This window comes from Danio rerio, chromosome 15 (genome assembly GCF_052040795.2).
Source record: "Danio rerio strain M-AB ecotype USA chromosome 15, GRCz13ab, whole genome shotgun sequence".
Classification (NCBI taxonomy): domain Eukaryota; kingdom Metazoa; phylum Chordata; class Actinopteri; order Cypriniformes; family Danionidae; genus Danio; species Danio rerio.
Window position 1 is genome coordinate 35231288 of NC_141035.1, and position 19641 is coordinate 35250928.

The following is a 19641-nucleotide window of genomic DNA, read 5'->3' on the forward strand; positions in this document are numbered from 1 at the left end:
TATACTTGGCCAGTAGAACCTTTTACCCAAAAAATGGTTCCATTTAGAACCCTTTGAGTGCAAAGAACCTTTTTGATTAAAATGGTTCTATGGTTTTTGATTCATAACATAATTATCTAGTAAAGATTATAAGATAATTATAAGCTATAACACAGATATACAAAGCTTTTTGAGTCAAAACCTAATAAAATGAATGCTGTGGTCAAAAACGTTATCAGTGTACAGTATGGTGAGATTTTTTTCATTTAGGTTTGCACAACTTATATTTTATATATACTTAATATTTAACATTTTTAAAAAATTATTTTGTGAAATAAATAAAATAACCAGTTTACTTATTTAGACTGTGCAGTACTATGTTTTTATGATTTAATAATTTATTTAAAACTAATTTAATCATCGTTGTAACTAATTATCATCGTTGTGGACAGGTGGTGAAGAGCCTCGAGAGTGACGGTTAATTTTTCGAAAGGAGAAGTCCACCACAGCTTCATCATTCACACAATATATATATATATATATATATATATATATATATATATATATACTTAAAGGTTTAATATTTCAAATACATTTAGCCTGCATTTTTGTGTCCTTTATAAATAACACCTGATCTTTCATCTATGGATTATTAAAATATGTTTGGCTTTAAAAGGTTTTAATAATATCCAGGGATGGACTGGCCATAGGGAGAACCGCGACCTTTCCCGGTGGCCTGATGGTCAATCTAGCCTGCCACAGTGACTCTGGCCTGCCGCGCGTACACAGACTCGGTGCGGGCACGAGTGCTGCACTGCTACCTAAATAAAGAACCCTTAAATGGTTCTAAATAGAACCATCTAACTTGAATTCGAAGAACCATTTGGGGTTCTATGTAATGAACCCTTAAAATGTTTTTATTTAGAACCTTTTTGGGGTTCCATATATGAAGCGCTTGATAGAACCATTTTTGGTTCTATATAGAACCGTTTCTTTTAAGAGTGTAAGGTCCACCCAGTTGGCCCAATGCCGGTGTCCACTGGTGGATGAAGGTTTAATGCCTGTTCGGTCTTTCCAGTGCACAACGTTGATTTATATTAAACTTAGCTCATATCTGACTCCAATTTTAGTATGAGGTGGTTTAGAATATTAATATATTTATCCTTGTTTTATCTGACTCCAATCATAAAACATTAAGAAGATTATATCAATATGTAATTTAGATAAATGTTTGAACCTTTTGTCTTCACTAGTAACTATTACATCCGTTTATTCAGGTGCTCATGTCGCTCAGAGAAATCGCCTCGGCCGAAGGCGTCCCTCACAGTCACACTCCGGTCAGTCTTGAATATTAAACAGAGGTAATTGACTAATACTTTAGATGGCCGCTACCAGCGCGCTCGTTCTAAAATACTTTAGTTAGTCCCGCTTAGATGTACACCTTTGAGTTAAGACAATCATCATTTCTAATTAGAGGTTAGGGCATTAATGTAAATGTACCCGACTACTGGACTCTATAGTAACTTTGGTTTTCACCAAGCCCATGGTTTCCCATATGAACTTAATTTAGAATAATATTACCTTCAAACAAAGGTCGGGTGCCCAATCTAGGTTAGTCGTGCAACACCTTGTTGACCTAGACGGAAGTTATCGCCCTTTCCACCTAAGTACACATGAATCAATATCAAGAGTCAGCCGGATCCCTAAAAGACAATTAGTGTGCCCAATGCTCCATCTCAACTGGATTTTAGTCCGTCTACTGACCTGAAGCAAGACGTGCGGAAACAAGGATACAGCGTAATCTACTTGAATTAATAATTACAGAGTGAGCAAAATATGGTCAAACATTACAATTTATTAGTCAGGTAAATGTATTATGCCAATTCAATCAGTCAATTCATAAATGATCAATACAAAACATCAAATTATCAAAGATAAATCCAAGATGAAAGATGCATACCTGACTTCAAAAATATACATAACTAGGAGCAGGCTCCATGTTATGGGCTGATCTGGTTAGGCAGAATCGCCCTGCACCTTTCTCAGACCTTCCAAGAATTCCCTCAAGGAAGGGTGTGTGTGTGTATAACAAAAGGAAAAAGTCACACCCTTCACAGTGGTTCAAAAGATGCCTGAAGTTATATATTTATTGTGTTGATTATGTCTGTTTCTGAGAGAATGAGACCATTGTACCAATCGCACTGAGACATTTCAAATGATATCAAACATGATAGTTAAAGTCAGATTGGTTAATCTAGAACATTCAAACATTGAAATGACCATATGCGTGAGTTGGGGGGATGAAGCTGAGTTTCAGCATACTCAGATGCAAATGCAGCAGGAACTGGTTTTTCCCGCATTCCCCCCTGGTGGGTTGTGGAGTCCATTGGCCCTGTTTTCAGCTCATGTTTTAAATTGTCAAAGACATAAAAAATATTTGTAATGTTTCAATTCTTACAAGAGTGTACTTTCCTTCAGCCTGCAGTCACTACTTTTTTTTTTTTTTTTTTTGTGGGGGTTGGCTGAGTACGAAAATCCGTCCTGTGATTCCTGTCTAATCAAATCACACATACCTGTAGAAAATCACATCATAATGAACTACCTCAGGACATGGGTGCTTTATAAATGTAGCAAACTGCTTGGAAGCATTAGAAGTGTCCAAAATTTTTACACGCATTGACCCAAAGACTGTTTTGAAGCTTATCACTGACAAGACGATGACAGATGTTTACTGTATGATGGCTGTATTGGCCTTAAATGCCCAGCAAGCACAGGACGCCAACATGACACCAGATTGACGATGTACCCCAATGCCGTGGGGACATTGCATTTTGTTTGGAAATGAATATCGGGTTGACATCAAAACCCAATGTCAGGCCAACATTAGTGTCCAATCTACAATAAAAAAATAAATAAAATGAGTGTCAATATAAAAAAGAAATATATAAAATAAATCACAATTAGATATTTTCCCCCAATTGCACAGCCCTAGTTGGAAGTTTGAATGCAGCTTAATATGTAGAGACAACTAATTAACAAATGCATTGTTTTTCCCAGAATCCAGAGCGCTTGCTGCAGAAGAAAAGGGTAACACTTTAAAATAACAGTACATGAATATAGATGTATTAATATGTGAACATTAATTTATTATGATTTAATGATGAGTTGAGTTAAGGTATGTGCTAATCATGTACTAACGTTAACTACAACATGATTCACAAGAGCTCATGAGTAAATAACAGCCACCTTAATTGTTAGTACATGTTGTTAATTAATATATTCATTAAAATTTAAGTTTATGCTAAATTTAACCAACATGAACTTATGAGTTGTTAATGTATAATTATGTCATGACTTTACTTGGAGGGGCACATCACCAATAACTCATCCTTAGCTCCTTATAAACTTCTGTGTTTTAACTGTTAATTTCAACAGAACAGTTTTCTATTGTTATTCAGTGTAAACACGCTAGATGGACATGCATAAAGAGTTCATGAGTTTAGTTGACATATTAACACGTCGTTATTCATGTACTGTTATTGTGAAGTGCTACCAAGAAAAGAAATGAATTCACCCAGCAGAAAGACATGAATGCATAAAAATAAAAACATTAAACACAGACTTGCTGGAAGATTGGAAAGTGCACAAGTGCGTTTTTTATGTTAATGCTGTTTTAGCCTAATTGATGATGCTTTTCATGGCAAGAATGACAAAATAAAATGTGCTGTCTGTTTCTATATACATTTAATTTTTAATTATAATGTTTGTACACTTAGAACTAATTATATCATCCTAACATTGTTATTAGATTATTAACATTGTTAATAGATGACTTCTCAAGAATCGAAAATTATACAACAGTAACTGATCCTGCATTTAAACCTCACCTTTTGTTTGTTTATTAGGTAGGTGTAGTGCAACATTTATGTACCTTTCTTTCAGCTCTTAGTATAAAGATATCCCTTTTATTAAAACAGTATCATACATCTACCTTCTGCTAATATTTAGTTTAAATAGCATATACTGCTATGCTATAGTTAGTGTAAATAGCATCAACCATCTTTTAACACTTAGGTGTACTGTAAATAGCATTAGCCTACTGTTTTTATATGTAGTGTAATACCATCTTTTAATTGTAAATGGTATAAACTCCTTATTAAAATGTAGTTAATATAACAAGTCTTAGTGTAAAAGTGTATGCTTTATATTTTGTGTATATAGCCTCATACTTTTAGTAACACTGCAAGAGCATCTAAAAGCGTAAATAGCATATGGTATTGGGTTATTTTCTATAGGTTATTATCTATAGGTATATTGGTTATTTTCTATAAGTGGAAATAGCACCTACTATACTTCTTGTTGCTGTATTTTAGTAAATACCATCTGGTGCTATTTAAAATTGATGTAAATAGCATCTCTTGCTATTTGGACTTAGTGTAATTAGCATCTTTTTCTATTTGCACCATGTGCTGCCATCGTCGTTAGCTATTATTCTGCTGCCTTAAAGTAAATGTCTGCAATCATTTATTCAGAGCCAATTGTTACTTTATAAACAAAAGATGAATGACTAACCTGGCATTGATTCGTGCAACAGTAAAAATGTATTTAGGTCTACAGTTTTTGAAATATCCGGCTGAGGTACACATAATGTTTTAGTTTCACGCTCATGTGCAGGAATCTCGTGAATATTCATGTTTGCTCCGCCCCGTGAACAAGAATTTCTCAGGACAGTGACAGGCTCCATCAAATGAAATCGTCTTATACAGCATGGTTTCAAAAACATGCCTTCGAAGGATAAAACGGACTTTCAAACTCAGAAACAATACTGTAAGTCAACTCTAAATTTGCATTTAACTCATTTGATGACACTTTTTATGCCCATAAAAGGAATGCAATATGCCTTATATTCACAAAACAAAGGGGAAAGATATTGTATGTGTCATGGATTCACATTTGGATTTACGTTTAGCCTATTAGGTAAAAGAATAATCGGCAACACTTTTGTTTAATTAACAATTCACACAATCTAGGACATCTTAAAACTATTAATTAGCACGTATTAAGTATGATCTTATTTTAATATCAATCCTACCCAACACCTATTACCTTTTAATAAGCTATTAGATTTGTTATTGTTTATAATTTTATTTTTATAACAATAAAACAAATGTGTGACCGAATAACTATGACATTGTGACATTGCCTAGTGCTCAAAATACAGATTTTTATTTTACTTTTCATAACATCAGCTTGCAGTAGGATCAGCAGATTTAATATAGCCTTGTGGTGCATAAGTTACAATCCCCGATTTGTTTATACGCGCATCCGCGTTAAATAACTAAAAATAACTCGATCAGTCCAATATTGCAGTTAAAGCAACAGTTTCAGACAGGCAGTAAACGCAAACTGCAACATGGGACTGTTCTGGCGATTTGTCAAACCTCTCAGCAGTGGCGGTGTTAGACAAGAGTGACTGCGGGGGCCGGGCAGGGGCCACTTGTACTTTTAGGGGGCACACATACATCACAAACTTAATTATTCAAAGGCATTTTTTCGTGCATCACTCTTCAGTCTTCTTAAACAAGAAAATTAAACATATAATAATATATTATCAAAATAATCTTATCAAAAATAATCTTCCTTGTTAATCTATTTGACAAGTAACTTTGCATTGTAGTATAGGATATTTTAACATGAAAGTAGGCTACATCAAGTCACATTTTTGCACCTGTAAATTTTGCCCTCCCGTTAATGTAAAATAATGTTTCCCAAGTGATCAGGGGCAACAGATGAAAAATAGCCTTCTAATTCTGGTGCATTTGCAGAAATGCCAATTAATGTACACTGTCCCTGCTAAATAAACAAATAAATAAAATAAATCTTTAACAAACCAAGGACATTTTCACAGTATTTCTTTTTAAAACAAAAACAATTAATCTGGGATCTTAATAAATCTAATTTCATATAGTTTATTTCTTGAATAAAATCAGTTTTGAATAAAACAACATTTTAAAGGTCAGTATTATTAGCCTTTTTAAGACATATTTACTGTGTATTTTTTGATTGTCTACAAACCAGTTATAAAATAACTTGACTAATTATTCCAACTTTCCTAGTTAACATTAATCTTTAAATTACACTTCAATCTGAATGAGACTAGAATGCCTAACAGGGCTTTGTCTGAATACAACTATCTTGCAAAATAATAAAAGTAGTTATTAGAAATTAGTTATAGTTAAACTATTATGTTTAAAAACAAGTTGTAAAAAAATCATGTGTTTGAAGATGCTTTATGTTACTACTGAAAACAAAAATGATTGAAGGCTGTATTACTTTACATGAGCGTGACTAAAAACTAATTTTGTTATTTTATAATTTAATTTATAATTTATTTTTAAATATAATATAATTTAGCACTGGATATTGCTTGTCAAATTGTCCTTCCTCCCATTCAAAAAGTAGGTAGCACATTTTGATGTGCAATATGCTACCCATCAGATTTAAACTTTTATGTGGAGTAGTGTGATATGAAGCTGTAATATCACTCTAACCTACCTAATCGCTAACCCCAACCTCAGAACCATTCGAATACAGTGTTGGTAGCATATTCAGAAGGGTACGTAGGATAAAATGTCAGGACACCAGTCATAATCATATTTTCTTTCAGACGTAATATATCTAGTCTACACCTGTTAATGTTCGTCATGTTTATAAATTTGTGCCGCACAGAAAATTAGCCCCAAGAATGTTTGTATACACACAAATTCATTTTGCTGCAGGTGATATTACAAAATAGTGATTCACCACACACAGTTCATTAATGTTTTTCTTTCTTGTTCAAATTCTTAGGTTAATTAAAAATAAATTTGTTAAAGAGCCCATATTATGGGTTTTTGAAAATTCCTCTCCATGTAGTGTGTAAAAGCTCTAAGTGAAGTGAAGTATTCAGCTAAGGCTTAAATCTGTAAGAGTACAGTGTTTAAAACGGTTGATTCCTCTATAAAAGAGTCGACTCATAGTGCTTCAAACGAGTCGCCTTGATACCGAGTTATTAGGTGTTTCGCCATGACGTTCGAACGAAACCAAGTTATTCACATGCACGCACAAAACCCGGGAGATTTCACACCTGAGGCCCCGCCCTCTGACGCAGAAACGCAGACACACACACACACACCCACAAACAAACGCACACAAACATGCCGGTCGATTGAAGTCACACTGCAGATGGATATTATCGAATCTCTACCCAAAGATGAAACCTCAGCATAATAACCAAGCAGTTGGAAACTACTGGAAACTTCTGCAAACTACATGCTACAAAGAATACTTCATCGGCGTTTGTTAAAGGAAGGATCAGTAAAGAGTAACTTACTGATGGACGTCAGGATGGGTTTCTTCCTCCATTTCTCAAGTGTAAGTACGTGCGATTAAAGTTGTTGCCTCGTTGACCCTAGCTTGCAAATGTATTTAGTTGTGATTTGTTACTTGTAACCGCATGTACTGTATCAGGTTAACTGGCTATATTCTCTTATCGCGTGCAAAGCCACGTTAAAAACGCGACGCGTGCTGCTTTGTTTACGGAGCTCCGTGCGTAGAGGTCTGCATTCCCGCCGCGGGACCGGACCAGATGTCTGCGGCGCGGGAATAAATTTCCGAATAAATCGAGGGAGCGGTCGGTAACGGGTTTAATTTGGGACGGGAGCGGGCTGTCTAGCAATATCGCGGATATTGATATGCGAATGAGAGAGAGAGAGAGCTTTGCCTGTGTGTCTGCTTGGTGCTTGTGTGTGTGTTTATACAGACAGCTTGGCTGTCTGGACTGTTTAGCTGGGTGATTTTCAGTTATGTTCTCCCCCGCTCTTTAGCAGGATCGGGCGTGGCGGGCAGAAAACAGGGCGGGCACCGGGACAACAAATTCTTAATATAAGCTGGAGCAGTCGGGTTCAGGCTAAAAACTGGCGGGTGTGGGCGGAAGCGGGAGCATTGTCGTCTGGAGGTGTGTGTGTGTGTGTGTGTGTGTGTGTGTGCGCGCAAGGACGAGGGCAATATGTGTGTTTGTGTGCATTTCACTCTCTGACTGAAGGCAGTCGACCAATCGCAACAGACTGTCATCGGTCCAATCAGTGCAGATTAGCTTCGCGCTAAGGAGGGGTTTGAGAACAAATGAATCACTGGACGATTCATACGGGAGTAGCTGGAATAATTAGGTAAAAATAAATGCAGATTGTAAGACCATGACAGTGTTTTTTGACCTTGCATGCATATTAGACTGTTGTTGGAGACCCTTACAACCAAGATATGACCCTATTTCATGTATAATATGGGCTCTTTAAATCACTCTATTTATCCCTGGATTTTGTATCACCATAGTCTCTAAACACTGCATCCGCAAAGTATTCATAGCGCCTCACCTTTTCCTCATTGTTCATGTTACAGCCTTATTCCCAAATTCTACACGCAATACCCCATAACAACAATGTGAAAGAGGATTTTTTGAAATTGTTGCAAATTTATTAAAAGTAAAAAATCTGAAAAATCACATGTACATAAGTATTCACAGCCTTTGCCCAATACTTTGTGGATGCACCTTTGGCAGCAATTACAGCCTCAAGTCTTTTTGAGTATGATGCCACAAGCTTGACACACCTGTCTTTGGGAATTTTTGCCCATTCCTCTTTGCAGTACCTCTCAAGCTCTATCAGGTTGGATGGGAAGCGACGATGTACAGCCATTTTCAGATCTCTCTAAAGATCTTCAATAGGAATTAGGTCTGGGCACTGTCTGGGCTACTCAAGGACATTCACTAAGTTGTTGTGAAGCCACTCCATTGATATTTTGGTGGTGTGCTTTGGGTCATTGTCCTGCTGGAAGATGAACCGTCACCCCAGTCTGAGATCATGCGAACTCTGAAGCAGGTTTTCATTCAGAATGTCTCTGTACTTTGCTGCAGTCATTATTCCCTCTATACTGACTAGTCTTCCACCCTGATGCTGCCACCACCATGCTTCACTGATGGTATTAGCCTGGTGATGAGTGGTGCCTGGTTTTCTCCAAACGTAACGCCTGGCATTCACTCCAAAGAGTTCTAGGTAAGACTTTATAATAACTACACACTATGAATCATTTATTAAGCATTAGCAAATCGTGAATTCATTTTCTGATAAGCATTAACTCTACATTAATAAATGTTAGTAAGCAGTTTACAACTGCAGCTAATAATGCTGTATTCTTGACTTACAACCACATGTATAATGTGCTTAATAATTGTACTTTCATACTTTGTTAATGATTTATTTTTCATTACTAAATGAAGTATTGCATTATTTTTACAAACCAGTTATTTAAGCATAGTTGGTGGTTTTTTAAGATCATTCAGAATGATTTAGTAAATGATTAATAAACTATTGAAATCAACATTTATATATCTTATTATTCAGGCATATATTTATACTTAACTAATGTGTTAATAAATGGTTTATTAACTCAACTTCATCCAGTTTTGTGACCTAATCTAAAGTGAGGACTATTCTTGCTTTATAAATGCCTTATAAATGACAATTAAAGAGTCAGTTAAATTCTAAAAAGGAAAGAAGTACATAAACAACATTATTAATTTCTATTCATTTGAAGATACACTCATCAAACTGTATCAAATGAAAAGTAAATCTGTGCAAACTGATTTAAAATAAAATGACTGTACAGTTTAAACATTGCATCTTTTTATATTGTTAAATTATTATATTATTGTTGTTTTATACAATTTTATGTCGTATTTTGACACTCCAGTTATTCAGCAATGTTTAATATTTACAATAATTTGACTTTTTAGATAAGATTTCAATGATTATTGTTCATTTGATACTAAACCTTTAATTATCATTTATAAGGGATTTATGAAGCAAAAATAGTCCTCACTTTAGATTAGGTCACAAAACTGCATGAAGTTAAGTTAATAAAACATTTGTTAACATACATAGTAACCATTAACATATGCCTGAATAAGATGTATAAACCTTGATTTCAACAGTTTATTAATCATTTACTAACTCATTCTGAATGATGGTAAAAACCTCCAACTACACTTAAAATACAACTGGTTTGTAAATAATGCAACACTTCATTTAGTAATGAAAAAAAATCCTTAACAAAGTATGAAAGTACAATTATTAAGCACATTATACATGTGGTTGTAAGTCAAGAATACAGCATTTGTAGCTGCAGTTGTAAACTGCTTACTAATGTTTATTAATGTAGAGTTAATGCTTAACAAATAATGAATTCACTAGATGCTAATGCTTAATAAATGGTTTATAGTGTGTAGTTATTATAAAGTGTTACCAAGTTCTAGTCTCATCAGACCAGAGAATTTAGTTTCTTATGGTCTGAAAGTCCTTCAGATGCCTTTTGGTAAATTCTAGGCGGGCCTAGCATACCATACAGGCCTGATTAGTAGATTGCTGCACAGACAGTTGTTCTTCCGTAAGGTTCTGTAAGAAAGAGTCCTGGTGGTTCCAAACATTTTCTACTTACAGATGATGGAGGCCACTGAGCTTATTTGAACTTTTAGACCAGCAGAAATTTTTCTGTAACCTTCCCCAGCCATGTGCCTAGAGACAATCCTGCCTCGGAGGTCCACAGACAGTTCCTTTGTCTTCATGCTTGGTTTGTGCTGTGACATGCACTGTCAACCCTGGAACCTTATAAAGACAGGGATATGCCTTTTCAAATCATGTCCAATCAACTGAATTTACCACAGGTGAACTCCAATTAATCTGCTGACACATCTCAAGATTGATCAGTGGAAACGGAATGTATTTGAGGTCAATTTAGAGCTTCACGGCAAAGGCTGTGAATACTTCTGTACATGTGACTTTTCAGCTTTTTTAGTTTGAATAAGTTTGCAACAATTTCAAGAAATCTTTTTTACATTGCGATTATGGGGTATTGTGTGTAAAATTTTGAGGAAATAAATGACTTTAATTCATTTTGGAATAAGGCTGTAACACAACAAAAAAATAAAATAAATGTGGAAAAGGTGAAGCGTTATGAATTCTTTCCAGATGCACTGCACGTGCAAATCAAGGAAATTGATTTATATATCAAGTAAGTCTTGTTAACATTGCATCATTTATTTATTGTTAGTATTGCATTTATTTATAGATTATTTTTACTAAGTAGCTGTATACCTAGAGAAAGATACCTTAACTAATTTGATTATAAAGTATATTTTGTAACAAAGTTTTTACAGTTCACAGGCAAAGATCATGTTTATTCAAGTTATTTATTGGACTGCCTCTGCTAGTAATCATGTGTATTCTGGTGAGTTCATTCAATCCAAATATATATGTTTAAATATTGTGTTTATTCATTGTGTTCACAGGAATTTGTTTTTTAAAATATATTTTTTGTATGCTGTAAGATCTTTATCACTTAATTGGTATTTTATTACTTCATAGGCATCGGATCTTCCAATGCCTAATGTATTCGTTGACTACTGTAACATTTTTATTACTTCCTAGGTGCATTTTCAGACTTATATTGCCTTATTAAAAATATCATTGTCCACATTTTATTGCCTTCTTGTCCCACTATAAATTAGTCTGAACATTTGCCCATGTTGACCAACAGTAAAATCTTTGTCTACTTTGCCTACCTGAAGAATGATTTTATTGATTAATAATCACCTATTGTTTATTTTTAGGTGGAATGGTCTAATATGGGTAATGATAATAAGAAAAACATACCACCCAGCTTTCTGTCTCAGCATCTCACAGGACTCCACAACTCTTCAACCTCTGATGATTCTGCGGGGTCTCAGTCACTAAGAAGCTTTTTTCAGTCTGAATTTGGAATCAGTTTGCAGAGTTACTATATGTTGCAGGAGGCTGTTTACTGGCCCGGTCCTCACAGACCAATTACACATTTATCAATGAGTACTAGTCCAGAGAACACCAAATTCACCATTCAGAATCTGAAAGAGAGCTACCAAACTGGCGAGGAACTTTTTGTTATGGTGCATGCAAAGGATTTCAACAATAACTCCAAAGATTACGGGGGAGACTTTTTTCAAGCCAAGTTGTTCTGGTCCAAATCTAAGGTCAGTGATTGTACTCACTAGGTAAAGTTGCAGCATTTATTATACATGATCAACACATTAGTATTTCAGATGCAAAAGCCTTGAAGTGCCTTCTGAAAAGTAATTTCAGCTTTATGGCAAAGAATAGGTTATTTTCATTCTCTTGAAATGTGAAACAACTGACCATAAACAAACGAGACTGACAAAAATGCTAATTTTCAGAAAAAAGAAAAATCAAAAGCCACTTTTGCAAGTTTTTTGCATCTGAACTCTTCACATACACATCATTGATTCAATTCATATGTCTTTATTATCTTCAATCACAATAACTTGGCCTCACTCAAAAAAATTGTAAATAACAAATCAAGCCCTGCCTCCCAATTCTTTTCTTATTTATAATTCCAAATATACATTATTGATGGGCCAAAACATTATGACCAGTCTGATGTAAAACAAATACAGGTAGATTAGATGGAAATGGGGATGCAAGTTTTGTACTTTCCTTCCAAATAGAAGTGGTCCAAGGAGGGATAAACAACATACTGGTGACATAGTATTCAGTGTCAGGTGCTTTCACACCTGTGAATCGATTCAGTTGTTCCGACACGGAGATTACAATTGTTTCATTGTTGCTCTTTGCTCATGGAGCGGTTCGCTTTCACACTGCAAAGTTTTATAATCAGACCAAAAGAGCTAAAACAAGTCATGTGTGAATAAACTCTCCTCACATTGGTCAGAGATTCACTATTTATTTTGTAGAGTCCTGTCAGGAGAAATGGTATTTTAGTGGTGTTTGACAAGGTGCGCGCGACGTGTCTGAAGAGTGAAGGCTGATTTATACTTCTGATGCATAGCCCTTTGCCGTGGCCATCGGCGTCGCTGACGTGCACCTCTCAAAAAATGTAACTACACGTCGCAATGACGCGTAGTGCAAGCTTTGCGATTGGTCGGCTTGGAAGCGTTGACGAGTCTGGGCGGGACTGAAAGCCGCGCGAATGGTGCGAGCCTGATGGAGCGATTGTTTACAAGTGTGGAGTCCCGTGAAGGAGCTCCGGATGGAAAGTTTTGTTTTGTGTTTACCTCACAGTTAAATTTGTTGCACGTCCGCCGGTTCCTGCCTAAAAATGAGCGAGTTTGAGCCACTTTTACATCCAGGAAGTGTTCAGGAAAAGCAAAACAGCAGCGAAGAAACTCGACACAGAGGAACATTTACACCTCACTGCCAACTACGTTTCGGAAGTGTTAATGCAGACCACCGTGGGTTAATGCATGCACCGTGGGTTACGCTGATCACTTGACGCAGAAGTATAAACCAGGCTTGAGTAGAGATTCGGTGGGGAGGGGTGAGAAGGGTGTGCAACGTAGGCTATTTGAGGACCAGGAGGAAGACGCGAGATTATCGGGAGATTATCACTTGTTTGCGGGCATCCAGGAGACTCGCAAAACTTCCCACCCTACTCATAATTCTCTCTTCATATAGCCGTATGCCTATTACATATCCATAACACACTGATTTAACCGGGCTCGGATCGTTTGCTTTCTCATTGCAATCGATCCGCTCCACAGTTCGTTTCAATAGAGCCGAGACCACCTCATTCAAGCGATCTTGGAGCGATTGATTTGGCATGGATCCGAGAGCGATTTGTGGTTTTTACACATGCCAAACGAACCACGTGAACTGGGCAAACGAGACAGGTTCAGAAACAAATCTGTAGGTGTGAAAGTACCCTAAAGCTCACCAATGCACAAGAGCAATGAAAGCTATCCCTTCTGCGCTGGCCAACAGATGGTTTGCTGAGTTGCAAGCCACACAATATTCCTAATGTAAGTTATGGAAGGAATTTGTGGATTACAATTCTCAGCAAAGACCTTGGTGATGAGAGAAGTCCTCTATACCAGTGGTCCTCCACCGGTACTGCTCCGTGGATTAATTGGTATCGGGCTGCACAAGATATCATTAATTATTTCTGTTTTATTTATTATATGAGTCTGATCGATTCTTTTATTTTGAAAAATATTTTATCTTGAAAAGGTAACATAAGGGTCCAGTTAAAAGGTCCAGTGAAGGATCTGCAAACTGCCAAGGAATGGATCCACAATCCATTTGTCAACAAATCAGGTGAATCTACCATGTCTTAGCAAGAAAATCCAATCCTCCAGATGGACCCATTGAATGACTGCCATGAGTCACTATGACCAATTTACTGATTCACCTACTGTATGCCACATGTCTTTGGACTGTGGGGAAAACTGGAGCAGCTGGGGAAATCCATGAGAACACAAGGACAACATGGAAGGCCTCGTAGACTAGCTGGCACTCAAACCAGCAACCATCACCCTGCTGTGAGGTGACAGGATACAACTCTTCATAATGGAACTGCTGGAACAAGTCCAGTCTACTCCTGACAACCTGAAGTATCCTCTTTTATCTTTTTGGTGCCACAGACTAAATGACACCTTTAAAGATCTTGAAGAGACCACATCTTCGCTGGCTTGACTGTTTTGCCAGGATGAGGAGGATCAGTGTACCTCATCAGTGTGCATCACTGTTGGGAAGAAAAGACTCTTTCAGCTTGTGTTTAAAACCATGGGACTATGTTTCCTAACGATTTCTGTTGTATTAAAATTATTTATATACTTCTGGTCCACACATACTATAAAATAACAGGGTTTGTACATTATTTATGTTATATTAAACCTTACCAGTTTAAGTCATAATAACCAGGGGTACCCAGGGGTATGAATAATTTTAGGCTTGACTGTAAGTCTTGACAATAATACCGTGTGAATGGGCTTTCTATTGAGAATATTCCTCTGTCACAGGCCAGTGTTTTTGGGGATGTGGTGGACCTGCTCAATGGCTCCTACTCAGTGCGTTTCCTTCTGCCTTGGGTCGGAGAAGCTCAGGTTGCTGTCCGTTTAATTCACTCCAGTGAAGCTGTGCAAGTCTTGAAGCATCACAGAGATACTGACTCAGACAGAGTTTACTATAATGGATATTACGAGGCTCCAGGACCAAATAAAACCAGGCTAAATGAAGTTGTGGAGTGTAATGTGAAGTGGGACAAGAATGGATTGGAGAGTTTAGGAACCAAAAACTGCTGTTGTGAATACAGCGATCCTCGTACCAGAGAAACGTGGCGCTGCAAGAAACCCAAATCTCTGCCATGCAGCGCCCTTGTCTACCACTCCATGGGCTCTTACAGAAACCGACTAACTAAAGAGGAGAAGGCACTAATGTGAGATTAAAGAATAATCACATAAAATAAATGTCTGAATGTTAATTAATATCTAATTAAAATGTTTAAGTGGACTTGATTTAAAGGATGTTTGATTGAAGGCATACCTAACTTATTTAATTCACTGACTGAAGGAAGCATGACAGATAAAACACATTTTCTTTGGCAGGGAGGAAACTAACAAAGGTATCAAAGGAGATGAGAACATCATCAAAATACTTCATTCTCCTGGAAATAAAACCATTGGTATGTTGGCCAATTGTCTAACCCAGGAAAAAAAGTGCCTTTCTTACCTTGTTTGGATGTAGATACCAGTATGGGATAATGTTAGGAAATAATGATGATGCTAAAAAATGCAAGGAGTTGAAATTGTGACAGATCCCATTACAGCTAAACACTTCACAGTTTAGGTCACCTTTACAGAAAAACCACACAAGCATCACAAGAGCTCATGTAAAATCAAATGCAAAGCACAAAATATGTGTACAAGCAGGATTTGAAACATTTTATGTAAGAAGTAAAACTACTTATCATTAAAAAAATTGTGACCACTCTAAAACTTGATAATGTTCCTAAACTGCATGTAAAAAGTTTTGATAAATACAGTGTATCCGGAAAGTATTGATAGCACTTCAGTTTTTCCACATTTTTTATGTTAGAGCCTTATTCCAAAACGGATTAAATTCCTGTATTTCCTCAAAATTCTACACACAATACCCCATAATGACAATGTGAAAAAAAAAAGATTTTTTTGAAATTGATGAATAATTTTTTTTGCCTTTGCCGTGAAGCTCTAAATTGAGCTGAGGTACATTCTGTATGCACTGATTTGGACATTGGACATGAGGCATACACCTATCTATATAAGGTCCCAAGGTTGACAGTGCATGCCAAAGCACAAACTAAGCATGAAGACAAAGGAATTGTATGTAGACCTCCGAGAAATGTTTGCTGCTCCGAAAGTTCCAGTGAGCACAGTGGCCTCCATCATTCATAAGTGGAAGATGTTTGGAAGCACCAGGACTCTTCCTAGAGCTGGCCGGCCATCTAAACTGAAGGCTGATTTATACTTCTGCATCAAACACCGGCGTATGCTATGGCACTGATGCATAGCCCTTCGCCGTGGCCGTGGCCGTCACTGACGTGCACCTCTCAAAAAATGTAACTACACGTCGCAACAACGCGTAGCGCAAGCTCTGTGATTGGTCGGCTTGGTAGCGTTGACGAGTCGGGGCGGGACCGAGAGCCGCGCGGATGGCGCGAACCCAATGTAGCGATTGTTTACAAGTGTGGTGTCCCGTGAAGGAGCTCCGGATGGAAAGTTTTGTTTTTTGTTTACTTCATAGTTAAAGTTGCTGCACGTCCGCCGGTTGCTGCCTCAAAATGAGCGAGTGGCCAGACGGAAGCCACTCCTTAGTAAAGGGCAGATAGCAGCCCGCCTGGAATTTGCCAAAAGGCATCTGAAGGACTCAAAATTCTTTGGTCTGATGGGACTTAAATTAAACTCTTTGGAGTGAATTCCAGGCATTGCATTTTGAGAAAACTAGGCACCGCTCATCACTAGGCTAATTTAATCCATTTTGGAATAAGGCTAACATAAAAAAAATTGGAAATTTGTTAATTGGACTGTATATATTTATTACCCTCCTACATATATTTATATCCAGTTATTTAACTTTAAAGGCAATGAAAACAACCTATTCATCCCCATAAAAGTTAAATTACTGAAACATACACACAGGAACCTTAAAAAAAGGCCACTTAAGTTTTTTGACACTTCTGGACACTTAGTATGTGAAGCTCATGTCTATATATAAAGAAAACTTTTATATTATAAAATGGCAACTTCAGCATTTCAAATACATTTAAATAAACAACAAACGAGACAAGTTACATTTTAGATTACCATGAATGCTTGTCAGTCACTACATTCGATCAAATGTAAATCATTTCAATTCTATATTAATTTATTTTGTCTGCTGGTCCCAAAAGATAAATGCTAATATTATAGAAGTCACTGGAGATCAACTCCTGCTGTTTGTTTTTGTAATTTACTTAATCTACTATTGACAGTTTGCTATTGACATATACTCATCCTTTAGATGTTCCAGAGAAATGTCGACCTGGTTTGCACACTCCAGTTCCAGCTGGCTTTTTCCTGGATGACGTGTGGACATCATTCGTCTGCAACATCAGCCATTTTACACCGCAAACCACAACCAAGTGCCTGAAGGACAAACACATCTATATGATGGGAGACTCAACTATGAGACAGTGGTTTGAGTTCTTTGTGAAAACAATACCAAGTGAGACAGAGAGTTTTCTATTGGTTACTGTATATAGTACATGATACAGATACTGTAGTAGTAGAATCTTAAACGTTAATGTGACGCACTATTTTTCAGCCCTGAAGCAGATGAATCTCCATGTCCAATATAACGCCGGTCCGCTCATGGCAGTTGATGTGGAAAACAACATTGACTTACACTGGAGAGCTCACGGCTTTCCTCTTCGCACTTTTAAGACAGCGGTGGCTAGTTTGCATTATATCAGTAATGAGATTGATGACCTGGCTGGAGGCCCTCACACAATCATCATGCTCAATCTGGGACCTCATTTCACCACGTACCCTCTGGATTTCTTCACTCTTCGGGTGTTGAGGATTCGCAAAGCTCTTCTTGCACTTTTACAGCGAGCGCCTGATACTACTGTTATCATCAAGACTGTAAACACTGGATATAAGGTAGCTTTTATACAAGGGGTTTTCAATAGGTCCACTGTCCTGCAGAGTTTAGCTCCATCATGCCTCTGGAAGCTTCTAGTATATCTAGTAAGACCTTGATTAGGTGGTTCAGGTGTGTTTAACTAGCTGAACTAATCAGGACAGTGGATCTCAGGGAACGTGTTGCTATGTACAATTTCATACTTTTATTACATGCTAAAAGTAAGTACTTTTTTGTAAAGGACTTTGTTTGTGTAATTCCTCGTTAACAGGTCGTTATGTTGCATAGTTATGTTGCCTGTCATCATCTCGACATATCATCCACATTTCACATTTCTTTAATTACCTAAATTTTCCGAGAAGCAGAAGCACGTTAATCTGCAATTTGCGAGTCCTTAAACTAAAGAAATCTCCTCAGGTGTTTGGATAATTATCTATTAATAAGTTAATGTCCAAACTTATCTTAATATAAGCTCACATTGTTGTTGCAAATTAAAAATAACACAGGAAATGTGATTGAAATATTTTCCAGATGGCTAGATACTACTTAATAGTCATTCAAACATCTTTACCGAAGCCTCTCTACTTGATGGTTGGTCTCACACGTCTGCCATGTTTGTATTTTATTTACATTATTTACTCAAGTTTGTAGTTGTAATCGAATTCATGTCCAATGTGCATCGTACTGCGGGCAATATTAGCGGTTAGAGCAGGGGTGGCCAACCCTGTTCCTGGAGAGCCACCTTCCTGCAGATTTCAGTTGCTACCCATATCAAACACACCTGACCCAATTAATTAGGACCTGAACACCATGTGATAATTACAGGCAGGTGTGTTTGATATGGGTTGCAACTGAAATCTGCAGGAAGTTGGCTTTCCAGGAACAGGGTTGGCCACCCCTGGGTTAGAGTATGGATGGTTCTACACTTTGAATGTTTACTTAAAATATTAGACCATCCGTGAATTGTGTGGGGTTATTACAGTACCAAAATGGCTGACTGCAGGTTTATGTATGATATTGATTTATTCTGTCTTTTCAACAGGATGTTTTTGGCAGTGACTGGTATTCTCTGCAGCTGGACAGAGTTCTGCGTTGGGCTTTTCAGGATGTGGGTGTTTATATTCTGGATGTGTGGCAAATGACCGCCTGTCACTACAGCAAAGAAAACATTCATCCAGGCCCAATCATCATCAAAAATGAGATTGATGTTTTACTGTCTTTTATTTGCCCTAAGTGAATTAAAATGATCTCTACTGTTTCTTTACTGAACAGCACTGTTTGACTTGATTGTTTAAACTGTCCCATAATAAACCACTCCTTGAATTTAAAAACTGGTGTTCGTATTTTTTTTATTTGTGTCAGTATGCTAATCTTAAGGTCATCTATGGGCTATATTGTGTTCCAAAACATCAGTATTTGCATTTAAAAAGCATTTCAAACTTACAGTCTTGTCCCAGTTGAACAGATGTACAATTATGATGACATCACTCTGCACTTCAGCTTCTCATCAGATCTTCAGTCCAATCAAAAACCCTCTATAATCCGAAGCATGCCTAATAAAAGATGTAACACTCTTTATGGCACAGAGTAACCATTTGGGTGAACTATTTGGTAAAATCAGTGC

At 37.0% G+C, this 19641-nt stretch overlaps 1 protein-coding gene across 7 annotated transcripts; it reads left to right on the top strand.

Annotated features, from left to right (window-relative positions):
* Positions 1-4719: 4719 nt before the first annotated feature.
* LOC141375019 (NXPE family member 3) lies at positions 4720-19348 on the top strand. 7 transcript variants are annotated; one of them, XR_015509638.1, is made up of 8 exons: positions 4720-4806; positions 11228-11298; positions 11681-12076; positions 14879-15294; positions 15464-15540; positions 17397-17600; positions 17700-18731; positions 18904-19348. XR_015509638.1 is itself a non-coding variant. In XM_087284394.1 (8 exons), exons 1-8 carry the CDS (start codon positions 4761-4763, stop codon positions 19252-19254), a joined length of 1743 nt encoding a protein of 580 aa, XP_087140520.1. In that variant the 5' UTR covers positions 4720-4760; the 3' UTR covers positions 19255-19348. The 7 variants fall into 7 exon arrangements, 5 of the variants coding, with proteins under 5 accessions (XP_087140520.1, XP_087140521.1, XP_087140522.1 ...); XM_087284394.1 differs by having other exon boundaries at positions 17700-18037; positions 19060-19348; XM_087284395.1 differs by having other exon boundaries at positions 17406-17600; positions 17700-18037; positions 19060-19348.
* Positions 19349-19641: the final 293 nt, after the last annotated feature.